Source organism: Lycorma delicatula, chromosome 8 (genome assembly GCF_047948215.1).
Source record: "Lycorma delicatula isolate Av1 chromosome 8, ASM4794821v1, whole genome shotgun sequence".
Lineage (NCBI taxonomy): Eukaryota > Metazoa > Arthropoda > Insecta > Hemiptera > Fulgoridae > Lycorma > Lycorma delicatula.
The window spans coordinates 14,630,685-14,647,594 of record NC_134462.1 but is presented as its reverse complement, the minus strand read 5'-3'; the positions used below and the strand labels follow the sequence as shown (position 1 = coordinate 14,647,594).

The following is a 16,910-nucleotide window of genomic DNA, read 5'->3' as shown; positions in this document are numbered from 1 at the left end:
GGGGTACCGTTGTGATGTGGGGGTCTCTCAGCTGATCGATTTTATTAATCTATATATGAATAAGTGAACTTTTGAATAAAAATATATTATACATATTTCTGGCCTTTTCCGTTCTTCGTCAGATAAACGGATTATCAAAAAATTATAAAAAGCTTTGATTTAATCCCTGCACCCAGTAATAATAATTTTTTGTTTTAAGTAAGATATCTTACTGCATACTTTTTTTTCAGTAAGATATCTTTTCGGAAAAACTAAAGATATCTTAATTTTTTTTTTGATATTACGATTATCTTTTTTCTTTTTGAATACTATACAAATTACCAAATGGTTTCGGGCAGTACGAAAATTGAATTTAAGTGAATTTAAGTAACGTTTAACCCAATTTTTATATTTAAACATTTTGACTTGAATTTAAGTATTTTTTATAACAATATTCTATCACTGTTAACATTTTTTATGTATACAAGTAGAAATCTTTGTTTCGTTATGCTGGTTTATTTTATTTTTTATCACCATTGAGTAACAGAGAGATTATTGGTTTTCCCCCAAAATTTCTCAAAACCTACTCCAAATACGGCTCTAGGACGTATGTTATTCAATTTTTCAGGTCTAATACCATAAGAAATCACTAATTCTGCCCTTAATTAACGTCCTAAAAATTTTAGTACAACCACATTTTACCGGGGTAGCTGAAATCCGAACGAAATCTTTCACTATCCGTATCTCGTATACAAAGCATTTTAGGACATATGCTTATGTGAATTTTTTCCATTATTTTCACAAGTAGAATAGGTTAAGAAAGTCCCGGGAGAACTTCGTGATACATTCTTTATATCTGCTACACTGAAGTGAAAGAAGATACGTGATTGGCTGGAACGGTGTACGGAATTGGTCAAATCATCAACGTGATTTCCGTGATTGATTTGATTTCCGTGATTGTATCTCTGCTCATGATTGGTTAAAATATCTAATAATCTACTACTCTGACTAGCTTTTCGCATAGTATGCTTAATGATTATTAATATGTTATGTAATATGTTAATATTTCTTTTTGAATTTGTATTTTTTTATATAATTTCTCTATATCTATTGATAATGACTGATTAAATGTATAAATACTAAACTTGATTTTTTTTTTGTAAATAGTTCATGAGCGTTCATATTGGCAATTTTTTATCCACTATATTAGTATGCACCATAAAATTAAAAAAATAAATTAAACCGCATTGGATTTTTATATAAATATGGTACTTAAATATGAAGGGAAATCAACAAATAAAAAGGATTTTTTTTGCTCAATTACAATTATAATTACAATCGGCTCTCCTGCGGAGCCATAAGTAAGTTTCCTGACAAAAGCTTGTGATAAGAAGCTCCTTAAGGAACCTCCAAAATAAATAATACACAATAAACAGTTGCAAGCAAACTTAGTCAAATATGAAATTTCAAGCTCAGTCAAAAATCACAATCCATTAATTTCAGCACCATATATTCCAAACAACAAACATTAATAACAAATAAAAAAGAAAAAGAAAGAGAACAAGAAATTAGATACGACACCACTAAACTTGACGGTGTTAGATTCCAAACTGTTGCGCAGAACCTAAGTCGAGTACATGGGCTCGTTTCAACCGTCGGACGTCTCTGCTGTTATCGAGTAGATTAATTGCAAACTGGTTTACATGATTCTCAAGCCTCTACAGGTATTTGACATTGGGCTGTTATGCAATCTCATGAACCGATGCGAGCTCCAGATAATCCTGAATCTCATCATTCCTCGTGAACCGCGGAGCTTCGGCAATTACCCTCGCTACTTTGTTCTGAAATCGTTGTATAATTTCCACATTACTAGTACTAGCCGTTCCCCACAATTCTACACCGTACGTCCAGATTGGGAGTAGGATAGCCTTATAAATTAAGATCTTGTTGGATAACGTGAGGCCTGAGTTCCTCCGTAGCAGCCAATGAAGTTCCCTGTACCTTGCGTTTAGCTGTTTCCTCTTCATCCTCACGTGACACTTCCAGGTCAAACGCCGATCCAGGTGAAGTCCCAGATACCGCACAGTCTCCGTTTGCGGGATCAAAACACCATCGAAGTACACACCGGGACAGCCACCGCTCGGCATGGTAAATGTGATTGCCGCGACTTACCTTAATCCTCTACTTTTTCTGCCACACGCACACACGATCCAGCGCTATTTGTATGTTCTGCAAGGCTAGGCCAGGGTTTCTTTTTTTTAATAAAATCTTCTTTTTTTAATCAAAAAATTTAATTTACCATAAATTAGTTTAAAAAGATTATAATAGTGATTACCAACCAATATTAGTTAACAATCCAACTAAACATGAGTAGCTACTACCCCATTTGGTTGTGAAAATAATCTTTCTTTGATTTCAATTTTATATAAACAATTTCACATCATGATTCAAAAAAAAGTAAAAACATACTATCTTCTATAAGAACAGAAATTACGTACGCACTGCTCTGATATAACAGTTGAAACAAAGCATTATTTTTATTTTTTTACTGAAGGGGAGAATAACGATAAACAATCCAATTTTTGGTTTGAATACTCTATTCAGTACATTTGGAGAGAAAAAACTGCGCAGACAGAAATAATTTTAGCCAGCAGATAGCGCTATGATCGGCAGCGACACACTATTTATGCAACATCGAAACATAATCCTTATTGGGTAATTATTAGTCTGTATTTGATTCTTATTTGTCTATGCAAATCGATCACTTGATCATCGGACTTTGTGAAAGATTGTAGAAATCCGTGTAGAATTGTATTAGTAATATATAAACCAACTACAGGTGTATTAATTTATTCCTATTTTTTACAACCATCTAAACAGCCTATTTTTTATTCATTATCTAGTACTATTCCATAAGTTTACGCATTCTTATTACGACTAGGTCACTAATTTTAGCTTTACCTCTTGAGAAAAACATTTTATTTTATCGTAAGAGCCATTAATCAGAAGTTAAGAGCAGGTAAAAAAAAATATTTTTCACTTCTTCAGCGAGGTCGACCATGAATTTTGTTGGCGTAGTTATTCACAGCTATACATTCTCGATTATTACAGAAAATTACTAAACCGTATTATTGCTGGTTTTTTTTAATTTCTATTCTTTTTTTCTTATTTATATTTAAAATGTTAAATTCTGGAACAACATTTATTATTCTAATCGTATCGTATTTTAAAAGTATCGTTGTAGTTGCCAGCAGTTTTTTAAAGATAATATTTACTGGTATTAAAAATGTATGCCTTACAGTATTTTAACTTTTTACATTATTTAAAGCTACGAATAATTTACTTAGATAAAACTAGAAAATAAAATGTTATATAAACAGCTTAAACTATTGCCTATTACTAAATTATAACTTTAAATCCATTCATAATTTGCAATTTTTTCTGGCAAAATCTTTGTTCAAATTATTTAAGTTTGAAATGAAATAGATTTTTTTTTTAAATAAAATCGACTTTAAAAGCACACTAAGAAGAAAGCGTTATACTATTCAATTATTCTTAAAGTTCGACTTTTTGAAGCCGGGGAAAAAAAATAAAAACTGCGAGTAATTTAACTCTCCTCTCATGAACAAAAATTAAGCAAGGGAATAACTAATATAACATTTTTATGGAAGAAATCTTTCCAAAACCTTTTTAAAATTAAAAAATTCTACTAGATATTTGACCCCCTATCATTGTTCAACAGACTTCCACTTAGACTTAAGAATTACTTAAGACTTCCATTATCATTCCTTAAAAAGGATTTGGAACTTAATTTACAAATTATAAGAAAATTTCTTTATTATCAGTATTTTTTAAAATGTTTTAATTTTAACATTTCTTGAAATTATCAGCTACAAGTAAATAATAATCTGTTATTGCTAATTATTTTCCCTACGCATAACCTTCGTTATTAATGAATGAGTTTATAATGAATACTTTTTTTCATTTATAATGAAGTTATAAAGATTTTTTAATTTCATATATGATAAATTTTGTGGATGCGATGATATTCATCCACAAATGGATGCCTAGTACTGTTTTCTAAAATTATTATTTGTGCTACATATTACAATAATTTATGATTTCATATTGTTTACTAATCACTGTGGCGGAGCGGTAATGTCTGCGCTTTTTTGACAAATTTTCCGAGTTCGTGTCCCGGTCAGCAGTCATGGTACTTTTCATACGCTACAAATATTCATTATCATTCATCAGTAACTGTTAATAAGTGTCAACAATTATTGCTGTACGAAAAAATTAAATCTTCATCGATTGCATTAACTTCACACTTTTAATATAATAATTTTTGTTCTTTAACACAATAAAAGTGCTTTTTTAAAATTAAAAAAAAAAAACTGCGCGTATTAACTTCTAACTAACTGCAGTAACAAAAAGGCCTGAGAAATCTAATAAATTCCTATTAGATCAGAGAAATACATTTCAGAGACATTTATTTATGAATGAAATATAACTTGCTAGTTTAATTTCAATTTTGCAGTATTTTTTTTTCAGTTAGAAATAATAAGCGAAGAATTTCGGTATTCAGATTTAAACGGAAATATTTTGACCATCCCTGAATCCATTTTGATTAGTTTGGGCGTGACGCCTGTACGTAGTACGTACGTATCTCGCGTAACTCTAAAACGATTAGCCGTAGAATGTTGAAATTTTGGGTTAAGACTGTTGTTGTAACATCTAGTTGTGCATCTCCCCTTTTGACTGCAATCGACTGAACCAAAACTGTCTAAAAAAAATCCCACAATCCAATCTTTTTGGATTTTCGACAAACTTCCACTATTTTCCACTTTTACAAATCCAAAATCCACTTTTTTGGACCAAATAAAAATTTAATTAATGAAATATTTGAATCGGGAAGACACGTTAGTTCGAATCCGTCTTCATTTCCTTTTTTTAACTTTTTTTATTAATTTAAATATATTAAATATATTGATTTATTAATAATTAATTATTAATCTCTGATAATAAAAAAACGTATATGTAATTTAGTAGGCGTACAGGGAAGTCATGTGGTGTCCACATTAGACTTTTCTTTCTACTCATATAATTAATCACAATGATAAAATCATAATCAGTTTGAACAATTTGAAATCAATCCACTCAATAATATAAATTATATAACTTGCTTGATCATCCGTTGAAACTATTTTACTGCAATCAACTGGTGGCAGCAATAGGGTATTAAAAAGCATATATAATTTGAAAAATAAAACCTTTTGAAAAACGTTCGGCATGATTTTAAGAAAAAATTGTCTACCGATACAAGTATTTTCCCCTTAGAAAATATTTTAAATTACGTAAATAACAAAAAGATTCCATCTTCAAATCTTTTGCGGTCTCAGTTAAATATTCGATTTAGTTCCATAATATACATATAAAATGTAAGATCACTTTAAGATGTAAAACTCGGATCGCCTCACAAAGAAATTTTTTCCTTCTTGAATCGTTCATTGACATCCTTTTCACATATGACACAACTGTTGCTATATCTAAAGGTGATTTCTACGTTAGCAGTTAAAAAAATCATTTATTGCATGGATTATAACCATCTAACATTTAATATGGACACTTTCCCGTCTAGATATCACCGTGGCTGTAGAAGGGAAAATATTGTAATTGGTCCAATTTGGGCATATGCGGTTTTCACCGGATTTCTACGTTTTGACACCTAAAGAACCCAAAAAACCGGATGGAAATTTTCCGAATGTTAATGTTCGTATGTACGTGTGTTCAGTGTTGGCCTCTAACTCACCTTGTATATCCAGAACTACTGAACCGATTTCGACCAAACATGGTCAAATTACTTCTATATATATGGGACATGATGCTCAACATAAAAGGACAAAGGAGTCCTTTAACAAAGGACTCCTGGAGAACTCCTTTAACAAAGGACAAAGGAGGAGGCTGTAAAGCAACGTCACTCTCAATATCTCGAGATTTTGGTAGGATTAAATAAATGAATAATGTTTAAAGCTAAAAAAGTAACTCGGTCTGGCCGGGTATCAAACTCAACCGCTCGGTTGACTCGATACCTAGTGCGTTAAGTCTTGCGGCTTCACCAGTCTGCCGACCGTATAAGCGAAATTTGTTCTATGTAAGTTGTGAAATTACATTAGTTTAGTTAGTGCCGACCGTTGCCGCTAGTACCGCCACAAACGCGCGAATTAAATACGATGTGCGCGCGCTCTTTAGTTAGAATCATTGAATTAAATAAACGAAAAAATATTATATTCAAATTAATATTTTTAATTAAATTATGTATATAAGCCATACATCAAAACAACCCACGCGGCTAAAGCCGGGTTCCAAAAAAATCCTACACTGTGTTGTCAGCTTTTTAGATAGATGTAACATTGCTGATCGCATGGATAGAATTACTATTAATGATAACGATAGTATTTTTGTTTCCCATAAAGCGAAATATCTACGTGTTTTATTAGATGTAAATTTTTTTGGGATGATAAAATTGATTTTGTCTACTTAATATATTATTGTATACCTATGAAAATAAGAAATTTATTTATATATATAGTTCTGATGTGATCTACCCAGTAATTTTCCGTCAAGGATTATTTTAAAGAATAACAAAGTATGTATTTCATAATAAAAATACTTTTTTGAAATTTCAGAATTCAAAAGGACAAATTTTTTTCAGTGCCCATCCACTTTATACTTTTAATAAATCAGCTTCTGAATGTTGTCTTAAAATTCTAGATATTCTATTGTTACTCCAAATGTTATTATACAAGAGAGTACAAAAACCGTACCCATATTAACTCTCCACTGAAAAATTAATGAGACTATTTATCCAGTAGATATCTGATTAAATAATATGGCCTTTTATGAAACCCCCAGATAAGAAACATACACCTTTGTCGATTCCAGAAGACAAAGGTTCATTACCCACTAAATTCCAGTAAGGAACTGGCTAAGTACCAGCAAATTACCATTAATAAAATCAGCATAGCTGACCCAGTTCCCATTGAACTTTCCCAAGTTCGACAGTATAAATATCAAGATAAGGGGTAATAAAAAAGAGGGAAAATTCAACTCTCAGATAGACTGTTTCTGATTGGGATAGATCGGAGTATTGATCATTATTTCAATTATAGGATTATTTCTTCTCCTTGCTGATGCATTTGATCATTATTTCAATTTAGAATTATTTCTTCTCAATAATTTGAAAAAAAAAATCTTTTTAAAACAAAACAGCAGGATATATTGAAGTTTATAATTGTTTGACAGTTTAGAACAGATTTTTAGATTCCTTTTATGTTAATGTATTTCTCACTTCTAATAATCAATTATTCCCCAAGTATATCATTTAATATTCATCAAAAACTTTTTTCAAATATGGAAAAGTTATTAACCATTAAAGGCTGTAAGAAAAAATGTTATTTTAAATACAATTTTTAAACACACACATTGTCCTGTTACTGTTGACACTCTCTCCCATTAAGGTTCTCTCTCTCTCTCTCTCTCTCTTTCTCTCTCTCTCTATCTCTCTCTCTCTCTCTGTGTGTATGTGCGCGCGTGTGTGTGCGCGCGTGTGTGCGTGTGTGCGCGCGCGCGCGCGCGCGCGCGTGTGTGTGTGTGTGTGTGTGTGTGTGTGTGTGTGTGTGTGTGTGTGTGTGTGTGTGTGAGTATGTGTTGTGTAAAATAAAAGTTATTAAAAAAGTTATTATCAAAAATTGCTGTGATTTAGTGATTTAATCTATACTTCAGAACATTTATTAGAGTAGATGTATTATATGTAATGCAAATGTAAACGAAAGAACTCATAGTATATTATATTTGTTTTATTTAAAAATGTGTGCAACCGCAAATGGACACCAGCTGTTATAAAGAATACAAAACACTCTTAAAATTATAAAACAAATTTCCACAACGCAGTTTCAGAAATATAAATATATATTAAAAAAAAACAAACATCTTGAATTTAACTACTTTTTTTTGTGTGAGAAAGAAACAAAATGTTCTATTTTGAATGGATTCATCCTTTATAGATTACAAATAGTATCATAGTCTGTAACCGAGTGTAACAGAGCTTGTAGTTATATTTAGATGATACTGGAGGTGGACAAATGCTTCTGGCTTTTCTCCACCGTATAATTATAATTATGGATAGGTGGTGTTTAAGAGAAGAAGGAAGATTTTTCATCAAGATAAACAACGGGTTCCCATCTATCTTATTAATTACTGCTTTAAGATTAATCATGAAATTCGACACAAAACTGCATTTCTTGTCATTTTAGTTTTAATTTAGATATATGTAGACGTCTACAGGTAGCTTTTCTAAAATGTTCACATATGTTTCCACTTGTTCTTATAACATGTGTATGTATTTATGGTTTTACATGTAGTATGTAAATACAGAATATATTTAATTATAATTTTTCTATTATAAAGATCAGGCAGATTTATAACTTTTTTCCTAGCTATAGCTCTATTACTGCTACTGTAGCACAGCTAAAAAAGAAGAATAATGAAAATTTTGGGTTTTTTGCAAATGTCGATGATTCAAGATCCCCTTAGTCAAAAAAACAAAAAAGAGTTAATAGAAATTATCAGAAGATGTATGTACGCATTTTATTGGCTTGTATTTTGATTAATATCTCTTGATTGGGTCAACTTAAATTCTTCAAAAATGGCTCAAAATATTTTTATATATGGGTCATTGATGGCATTAAAGTTTGGATAAACTTAAAAAAGGAGAAGGGTAGTTTTGCCATTATTTAATTTTTGTACAGAGATTGTAGAAAATTAAGCATCCAACATTTTTTTCTGAACAGATTTTATTTCATACCTCAAAACCCCATTAACCAAAAAAAGTTGAAATTTGGCACAGCTATTTGGCTCCAAATATGTCCCAAATCCTAGCTTTGGCCTGATTTTCAATCCCAACAGACAAGGACGCAACGCAATATTCATATATGCATATACTTTTTTGAAATGGCCCGATAAATAAAACCATATTTCATTGAAAAAAATATATGTATATTACTTCGAGAAAGTCTTTTGCTTTTTTATTTATAAAATCCAAAAACCACAGGCAATATTCAACATACTTAGGAAAATCAGTATTGTGTATTTAATGCACAGCAGTTGTTCATTCAGGAGTAGTTTTAAATATTTAGTTATGCCCTGGGCATACTAGTCCTTGCGATTTCTGCTTGTTGTGCCAATTTTCTGATAGATTTTTTTGAGATTTTGACCTATGCAATCAGAAATATCATCCAACATTTCTTTTGTCAGGATAGATGACATTCCAGATTCAAGCATCTTTGGCAATTTTCTGATAGATTTTTTTTGAGATTTTGACCTATGCAATCAGAAATATCATCCAACATTTCTTTTGTCAGGATAGATGACATTCCAGATTCAAGCATGTTTGGCAGATCTATTTTCTCAGAACTTATTTAATTGATCAATCTTTGCACAGCATTGGTGTAAAACATCGATGTCCAGAAGCCTTTGATCTATAAATTTCTTTCACATATTCCTACACTCATCACCTCAATGTTGAAACACATTTCAACCAAAAAAATATCTTCAAGTATTAAAACCATTATTAAACACTAGAAAAAGTAAATAAAAGCTTCAATGGCTATGGAAGTAAAAGGTTGTCAACAATGAAATATTGAAATCAGCTATGAACAAAGTCAGCTGTTAGTTTCACTACTGATAATAAAACAGGACTAGTTAAATTTATTTTATTGATTCAGATCTAGATCTCGTGTAAAGGTACACTGTTATAATTGGGACACACAGTATTTCTGTTTATTTATTTTCTTTTTCTCAGGTGTCTCCTGATGATGATTGTATAACTATTAAAATAGCCATCAAGCTCCAGTATTTAAGTGACATTTTTGTGAACAGTTTTTTAACATAATCTAGATTTTCATATTTTTAATATTTCATTAATTCACCACATAATTTTGAAATGAATACATGGAAATATCATATGAAATATTTGTAGCCTATGAAATATGTTATACCTGACCAGGATTTGAATCCAGAACCTACCAGATTGAAGGTAAAAATGCTAATACTCCATCATAGAGATCAAGGTAAATATAATTTCAATTATTACCTACGTATAGTCATTTTAAATTATTCAATTTATAACTTACATTAAATAAAGATTATATCTGAATGACAACAGTCTGTAAATGACTTCTCTTTCTATGGTTATATTCCTGGAATCATGAATAGTGTATTCCCATAAAAGAACGCTACTCAGAATATTCTCATGATCTCACAAATCAAGGAATATTTTAATTCCAGTATGATGTTATTTTGAAACAGCCCATTCTGAAACCATTAAATCTTTTTCAATTATTAAAAGCATAATAAGATAATCCTGTGGCAGAGTGGTAGTGTCTTTTATTTGGAGGTTCTTGGGTTCAAGTCCCAGCAGGCATGATTTTTCACGCATTACACTACTATTACATCTTACATGCACTACATGTTATTGGACGGCAGTCTGTTGTTGCTTTATAATAAATAAGCAAATTTATCTTGCAAAAATCATTTTGAGTTATTCATGGAAAACTTTCAGTTTGATTGCTAAATTTATTACTTACTTTTCAGTTATAACATTTATTAAACAAGATTCAAAAAATACACATTTCAGTAATTCGTTCTGATAATGCCTCATAATGTATTATAAATTTTCAGTATTGATGGTAAATGAGCAGAAATATCATGTCTCATCATAATAATTTGTTTGTTAAAAATTTAATTGATAATAATGGACACATTTAACATATACTTCATCAGAGATCCAAAAATTTTCAATAAAATATTTTTTCTTCATGAATAGTATTCAGCAAAATAGATCTTATTGTCAAATCACTATCTGCAATTTCTGATATATATAAATCTTGTAAAAATAAAAATATATTCATAATCATATCCCAAGTTTCATTCTTTATCTCTTTAGCAATCTTTAAAAGCTATTTATTTTTAAATTCATTCTTATGCCAACTGATGACTTTTTCTAATATTCTATATATTATTTTATAATACTGATAGTGTAAATGTAATAACACTTCTTTTTTAGGTAAGATCAGAATATATTCGTGATATGGGCCCAGGATTAGCTAGTTTGGAATTACTAACACCGGAATGGAGTGGTGAAGGACCACGATGGATACGATGTGAAGCATCAGTTCCGGGTGTTTACCATCTAAGTAGCAATGGTGTTGCCATTAAGCACAAAGAAGTTCTTGGTGATGAAAATTCAAGTGAGTATATGTTTATTCCTAAAAGTTGGTAGTAAATTATTTATTGAATAATGAAAATAATATTAAAATATGTTTAATAAAATTATACATGCAATTAAAAACTCTTTAAAATTTAATTATTTGAAAGTTTTAAATATGTCAATTGGCATTCAATCTTTCATTTGCTTGACATCCACAACAATTCAGTAAATTATTTTGGAGGCTTTATTTATTAAACTGGTTTGATCCATCTTTTTTATTCTATCCAAGTTTATAAATTCAGTTATCTGTTTCAGATGTTCCGTCATTTGGTTTTTTCTACTGTCTGTACCTGCTACACTTCCTTTTAAAACCAGATTCACTAACCTTATTTGATTGAATATGTAACCAGCATTGTTTTTTTTCTTTTTTTTAAAGAACACCTTCAACTCTCTTCTCCAGTATTTCTTAAAATTTTTATTTCTTATATTATCAACCCACCTATTTTTTTTTATCTTCCTGTAATGTGTTATTTAAAAGGTTTTGATTATTTCCCTATTGCCCACATTTCACTCTATAAAGCTCTACATTCCATATAAATACCTTATCTTAAGGAATTTCCTTCTAATTTCTAAATTTATGTTTGATAATTGTGAACTTCTTTTCTGAAAAAAAAAACATTCCCCTAGTTTGTGTATGTCTGCTTTTAATAATGTGTACACTTTATCTATCCTTTGTAGTTTTATCTAAAACTTTATTTTGTAGCTTATGATTGTATTGTGTTCTCTAAGCTTAATATCTATTTCACAGTATCCTCCATTCACATGCACTTAATTACCTGTTTTAATACTGATGTGGCAGTAAGAATATTGCAGTTTTATTCTGTTATAATATATTTCGGATGAGATGTACAGTATCAATTTAAAGCTTGAATCAAAGAACAAATAAGACAATCTTTATTTGCACTACTGATCTACCCAATTTGAGGCACAAGATTGAAGCACTGTTACTTCCACTAGTTCAGACATTCTAAAAATACAGGACGAACTCTTCTATCAGTTGGATAGATGTGTGCCGTGTAACAAAATGTTCTCAAAATGAACGCTTTTAGGAATAAAAAGTTAAAAATATTTTTTCCATTTCATTTGTGAATCATTTCTGTGAGTCAAAGTTAATAGGTAGTATATAGCTTCAGAACTTAGATATTATTTTTTGTACACTCCATTATTTAGTTGCAAATTGAATCTCTACCCTAACAAACAATCCACACCTACCATTATTACTCATTCTTTCTTAATTAAAAAAAAATATTCATTAATGAATCAAAATATTTTTATTTCTTTCTGAACTATTGCATAAATATAAATCGGTTTTAATAAAATTTTATATTCACTACTATAAAAAAGCTGACAACAAAGATGTTATACATTTCTGGCATTAGTTCTTAAATAGTGTAAAAATAATGATAAATGAAAAAAGTTTAAAAAATTCAAAAATAAAATATTTTTTACTTTTTCTGCTCCCCACCCATAAAATCACCTCCCAAGAAAAGTTTTTGATTTGTTTATGTTTACTATGTTAAATAGAAGAAACCAAAAAAAAAATTCCACTGAAAAATATACAACCAATAAAAAGTTAACAAAGATTTCTTTTTCATGGGTGGTGATGAATTATGATGAAATTCGGTAATCTATATAAATAAAAATGTAAATGTTCATTTTTTCAAAATCTTAAATCACTGAAAGTTCTTCACCAATTTCTTTGAAATTTTGACACAAAGTTCAGACGAATACGCACATGTTTTTATATACCTACTATTTATATACCTAAGATGTCACACCTGTGACAGGTAAAGACATGCTTTTTGAAAAACAACACTATCTGTTGGACATAAAAGCAACATGCACTATACTAAATATTTCAATGTTTCCAATGTGTGTGTCTGCTATAGACTAAAAAACTACTGAACTGATTTATGCATGGGGAAAAAGGTAGAAAGGGAAAAATAAAACAGGGAAAGGGGGAAAGGGGAAATGAGAAAAAAGAAAAGAGGAAAGGGGAGAAAGGGAAACATAAATGGGCGAAGGAAAGGGAATATGGTAAAAATGAGAATGGGAAAAAGGAAAATGGTGAAAAGGGGAAAGGGTGAAAGGAAGGGGGAGGGAAATGTAAAGAAGGAGAAAGGGGAAAAGGAAAAAGGGTAAAATGGAGAAAGAGAAAGGTTAAATTTTGTGAAGTTCCAAAATGTTCATTTTGTTAATGTTTTACCAAACTTTCAAACACTCAACTCTAGCAATAGCGAAGCACTGCCGGGTCGCTACTACTATTATTAAAAATATAAATACCCAAAACAGTTTTAAAAAATTCAAAGTCTATATTTTTTTAATTTGATCAGCTCCCCTAAGCCCATCAAATAAATTTGAAGCATATAATTAATTTTACACATTAAGTAATTTTCTAATGCATCCCTTCATTTATTTAATAATTCTCACAAAGATCTATGTCCCACATTATCATGTGAGGGCTGAATTTTACTTTTCGTTTTTTCTGACTTTCTATTTAATATCACAATAATTTTAAATAAGATTAATTTTTTTTAATATTACACTGTTTTTGTAGTTGATTTCTTTATAAAATTTGTCAAGCATTATAAATGAAGTTATTTGTTTTACAGGTGCCTGTAGTGAAATAATTCAGTTTAAGGACTTTCTTTTCCTAATAATTTTTGTTTTACATTTTTTAATGATGAAGAAAACAAATAGTATTTAATTTTTTAAGTTTCCTATATATATGTACATTTAAAATTAGCCTAATGAAAAATATAAATCATCTATAAAATGAACTAATAAAAAATTTGTAAAAACTAATATTTTTTAACAGAAACAAGAGAAGTATATTTTTGTATAAGTGTTTAATGTAAAAGTAAATAAAAATTATTATAATATTTTAAGTTTTTGTTATGTAGAGGCGTAGTAAAAATAGTGTTCACCGAATGCTTTTAATGTTGATAATGATAGAAATATGTGACATCATTTTATAATAGTATGTGATTGACAGGCAGTATGTAGTTCCTTATTTGTCTCACTTTGTTATCTGCATTATAACTTGCAAGTAAAATAAAAATAGTTTTAAGAAAATATAAGTAATTCAAATTTGATTTATTTATATAATTTAATATGGTATTATTATTTTTAGTTTAATATTTAAGTGCAGTGTGCTTATAATTAGATTTTAATCAAATCTTTTCAAAAGTTAATCAAAGTTAATCAAAGTTTTCTTCAAAAAAAAAACTAATTCATTATATTGTCATACCTTCCTGTGAGGCAGGTATACTGGCTGAACCCTAACTAGTTGGAAAGAATGATGTGAATTAGTACTGTTATGGTAAATTACTCCCCGCTGGTATAGAGTTTTTTTCAGAATAATAAGTAGTGTTTTACTAGAGCTGTCTTTGTAGTAGTACATCTTATAACCAGCTGAAGTGCAGTGCTATTTATATTATTAATAAATAGTTAACTAATTTTTTAATAAAGTTTAATAACTTCAGAATTGGTTGTGTGTCAGGCACTTGTGTAACTCACTCACCCCCTTCATGCCACAACTACCGAGAGCTTGAACTTGAGCAGTAGGCAGTCAAAGTCTGGCTGGACCAACAACATTTCATTATTAAAGGTTCTTCAATTCACTCTTCCAGCCATCATTTTGTAGTTGCATTTTAATTAATCCAAAAATGTAACAAGCAGCAGTATATGATTACAAAAAAACAAGGGGCACAGCTAGCTTTATTCAGTAAATCAATAAAGCTGTACTAGATATCTGAAAGTATGAAATTCAGAGAATTTCATACAAATCAATAATTATTATAGTGTGTTAATGCATTAACATAATAATTATTGTCAAATCATCAGACATACAAATTGTGATTTATTAGAAATATTTGATGCAAAATAAAAAATAAACATATTTATAACCATCCAAATTTATTATTATGGAAGAATCTGTACAATATAAACTTGACTAATAATGATTCAAGGAGTGATGATCAGTATTTTGATGTGATGTGATGATCAGTAAGAAAAGATTTTATCAAGTGAAAATGATATCTCAGCAGTATACAAATTTAATGTAAAATTAAAATCATTCAAAAATATATTTTAGCTGCATTTTACTCAAATTTGTCTGTGATAATTTTTATTTCTTTTCTTTTTTAACTCTAGCCACAGCTATATAATTTTCAAATTACTTATTTATTTATTTACGTATTCATATCCATTCATAGATTGATTTGATGAGATTTCTATATACATATATCTAAGTTAAAGTTTCTTAAAAATTTTTATTGTTAGTTATCTTTAAATTTAGAAAATAAACTAATTTTAATACACTGTATTATATGTAAAGTAATGAGCAATTATTTAAGTACAAATTTAAAAAGAAATAATTATTACTAATTTGTTAACTAAATTGCATTTCATAACTATTTTTTTGTATAATTTAGTAAAAATTTGATATCTGGATTGAATTAAGGATTTATTTTTATATTATAAGAAATTGAATATGTGTACATAAAGATCTAAAAGTATGTTTATAAACAATTTTTTTTTGACAGTAAACTTGTAAGTTAATTTTTTTGTTAATTAGGTATTTATGTTTATAATAAATTTTTTTTTTTAAGTTGTTTTATTTACTATGATCTTATCTTTTTATAACTGAAGTATTTGTTTCAGTGATTTTTAATCCATAACAGTCACCAATGAAAAATTTTTGAAATACAACTTTTTGAATAAATAAAAATATTTTTAATAACGTTAGTTTATTTAAATCAAACTTTTTGTAGTCCATATCCCCTCTGTACGTAAATTTTAGCTAATCATATGATATAATATTTTTTCAGTCACTCCACAAAGTACAGAATTAAAGAACATTCTTACCTTTACTTTTTTTTTGCTCATTATAGCACTTTCAGGCATAGCCCACCTTCAGTAATGTTTTCTTTAAAATGTTTCTTCTTTAATTGTTCTTTAATTCTATACTTTGTGGAGTGGCTGAAAAAATATTATATTATATGATTAGCTAAAAGTTTAATAATGTATATCTAAATGTTTGTTGTTGCTCTTATGATCTTTAGTAACTCATTAATCAAGTCATTATTATACAAGGTTGATTATAATAAGTTTAATCATAGTAAGCTCAGTAGTTATAAGTCATATTAAGGCTTCGATAGTAAGTCAATCCTTAGTTAGCCGAGCGTGGAACTTACATTCTTGGGATTAACTATATCATATATGAAATTTATTTGTGATGCATGTCTGGTTGACTATGGGCATTATGGTTTGGTACTTAACATACATAACCCTTTGTATTATCAATTTATTGCCAGTGGAGTTTCAAAAAAAATTAAAGCTAGGTTTAGAAGCCAGCATTCTATCCAGTACACAGAATTACTGCCCCATTATTATAATAAATATTTTAAATAAATAAAATTTAGTTGTAATTTAATAACATAAAATATAGTATTATATAAAATGTTTTATGTTAATATTTATTCTAATCAGAACAAAATAATAAAAGAATTTTTTTGTTTCTTATATCATTAAAAAGTCTGGATCTGATGTATGTAAAAACAGTGTTGAATGTAGCGCTCCATATTTATTAAAAACAAATATG

At 29.0% G+C, this 16,910-nt stretch overlaps 1 protein-coding gene across 4 annotated transcripts in view; it reads left to right on the top strand.

Moving 5' to 3' along the window:
- Nucleotides 1-15,917, top strand: part of LOC142328926 (uncharacterized) — a 48,091-nt gene extending 32,174 nt beyond the window's left edge. For 3 of the 4 annotated variants that reach the window (XM_075373099.1, XM_075373097.1, XM_075373095.1), the window contains 2 exons: nucleotides 11,102-11,285; nucleotides 13,918-15,917. In XM_075373099.1, coding sequence (XP_075229214.1) covers nucleotides 11,102-11,285; nucleotides 13,918-14,012 — 279 coding nt within the window. In that variant the 3' untranslated portion in view covers nucleotides 14,013-15,917. The remainder of the gene's footprint in view (nucleotides 1-11,101; nucleotides 11,286-13,917) is intronic. The other variant, XM_075373098.1, reaches the window with a different exon arrangement.
- Nucleotides 15,918-16,910: the final 993 nt, after the last annotated feature.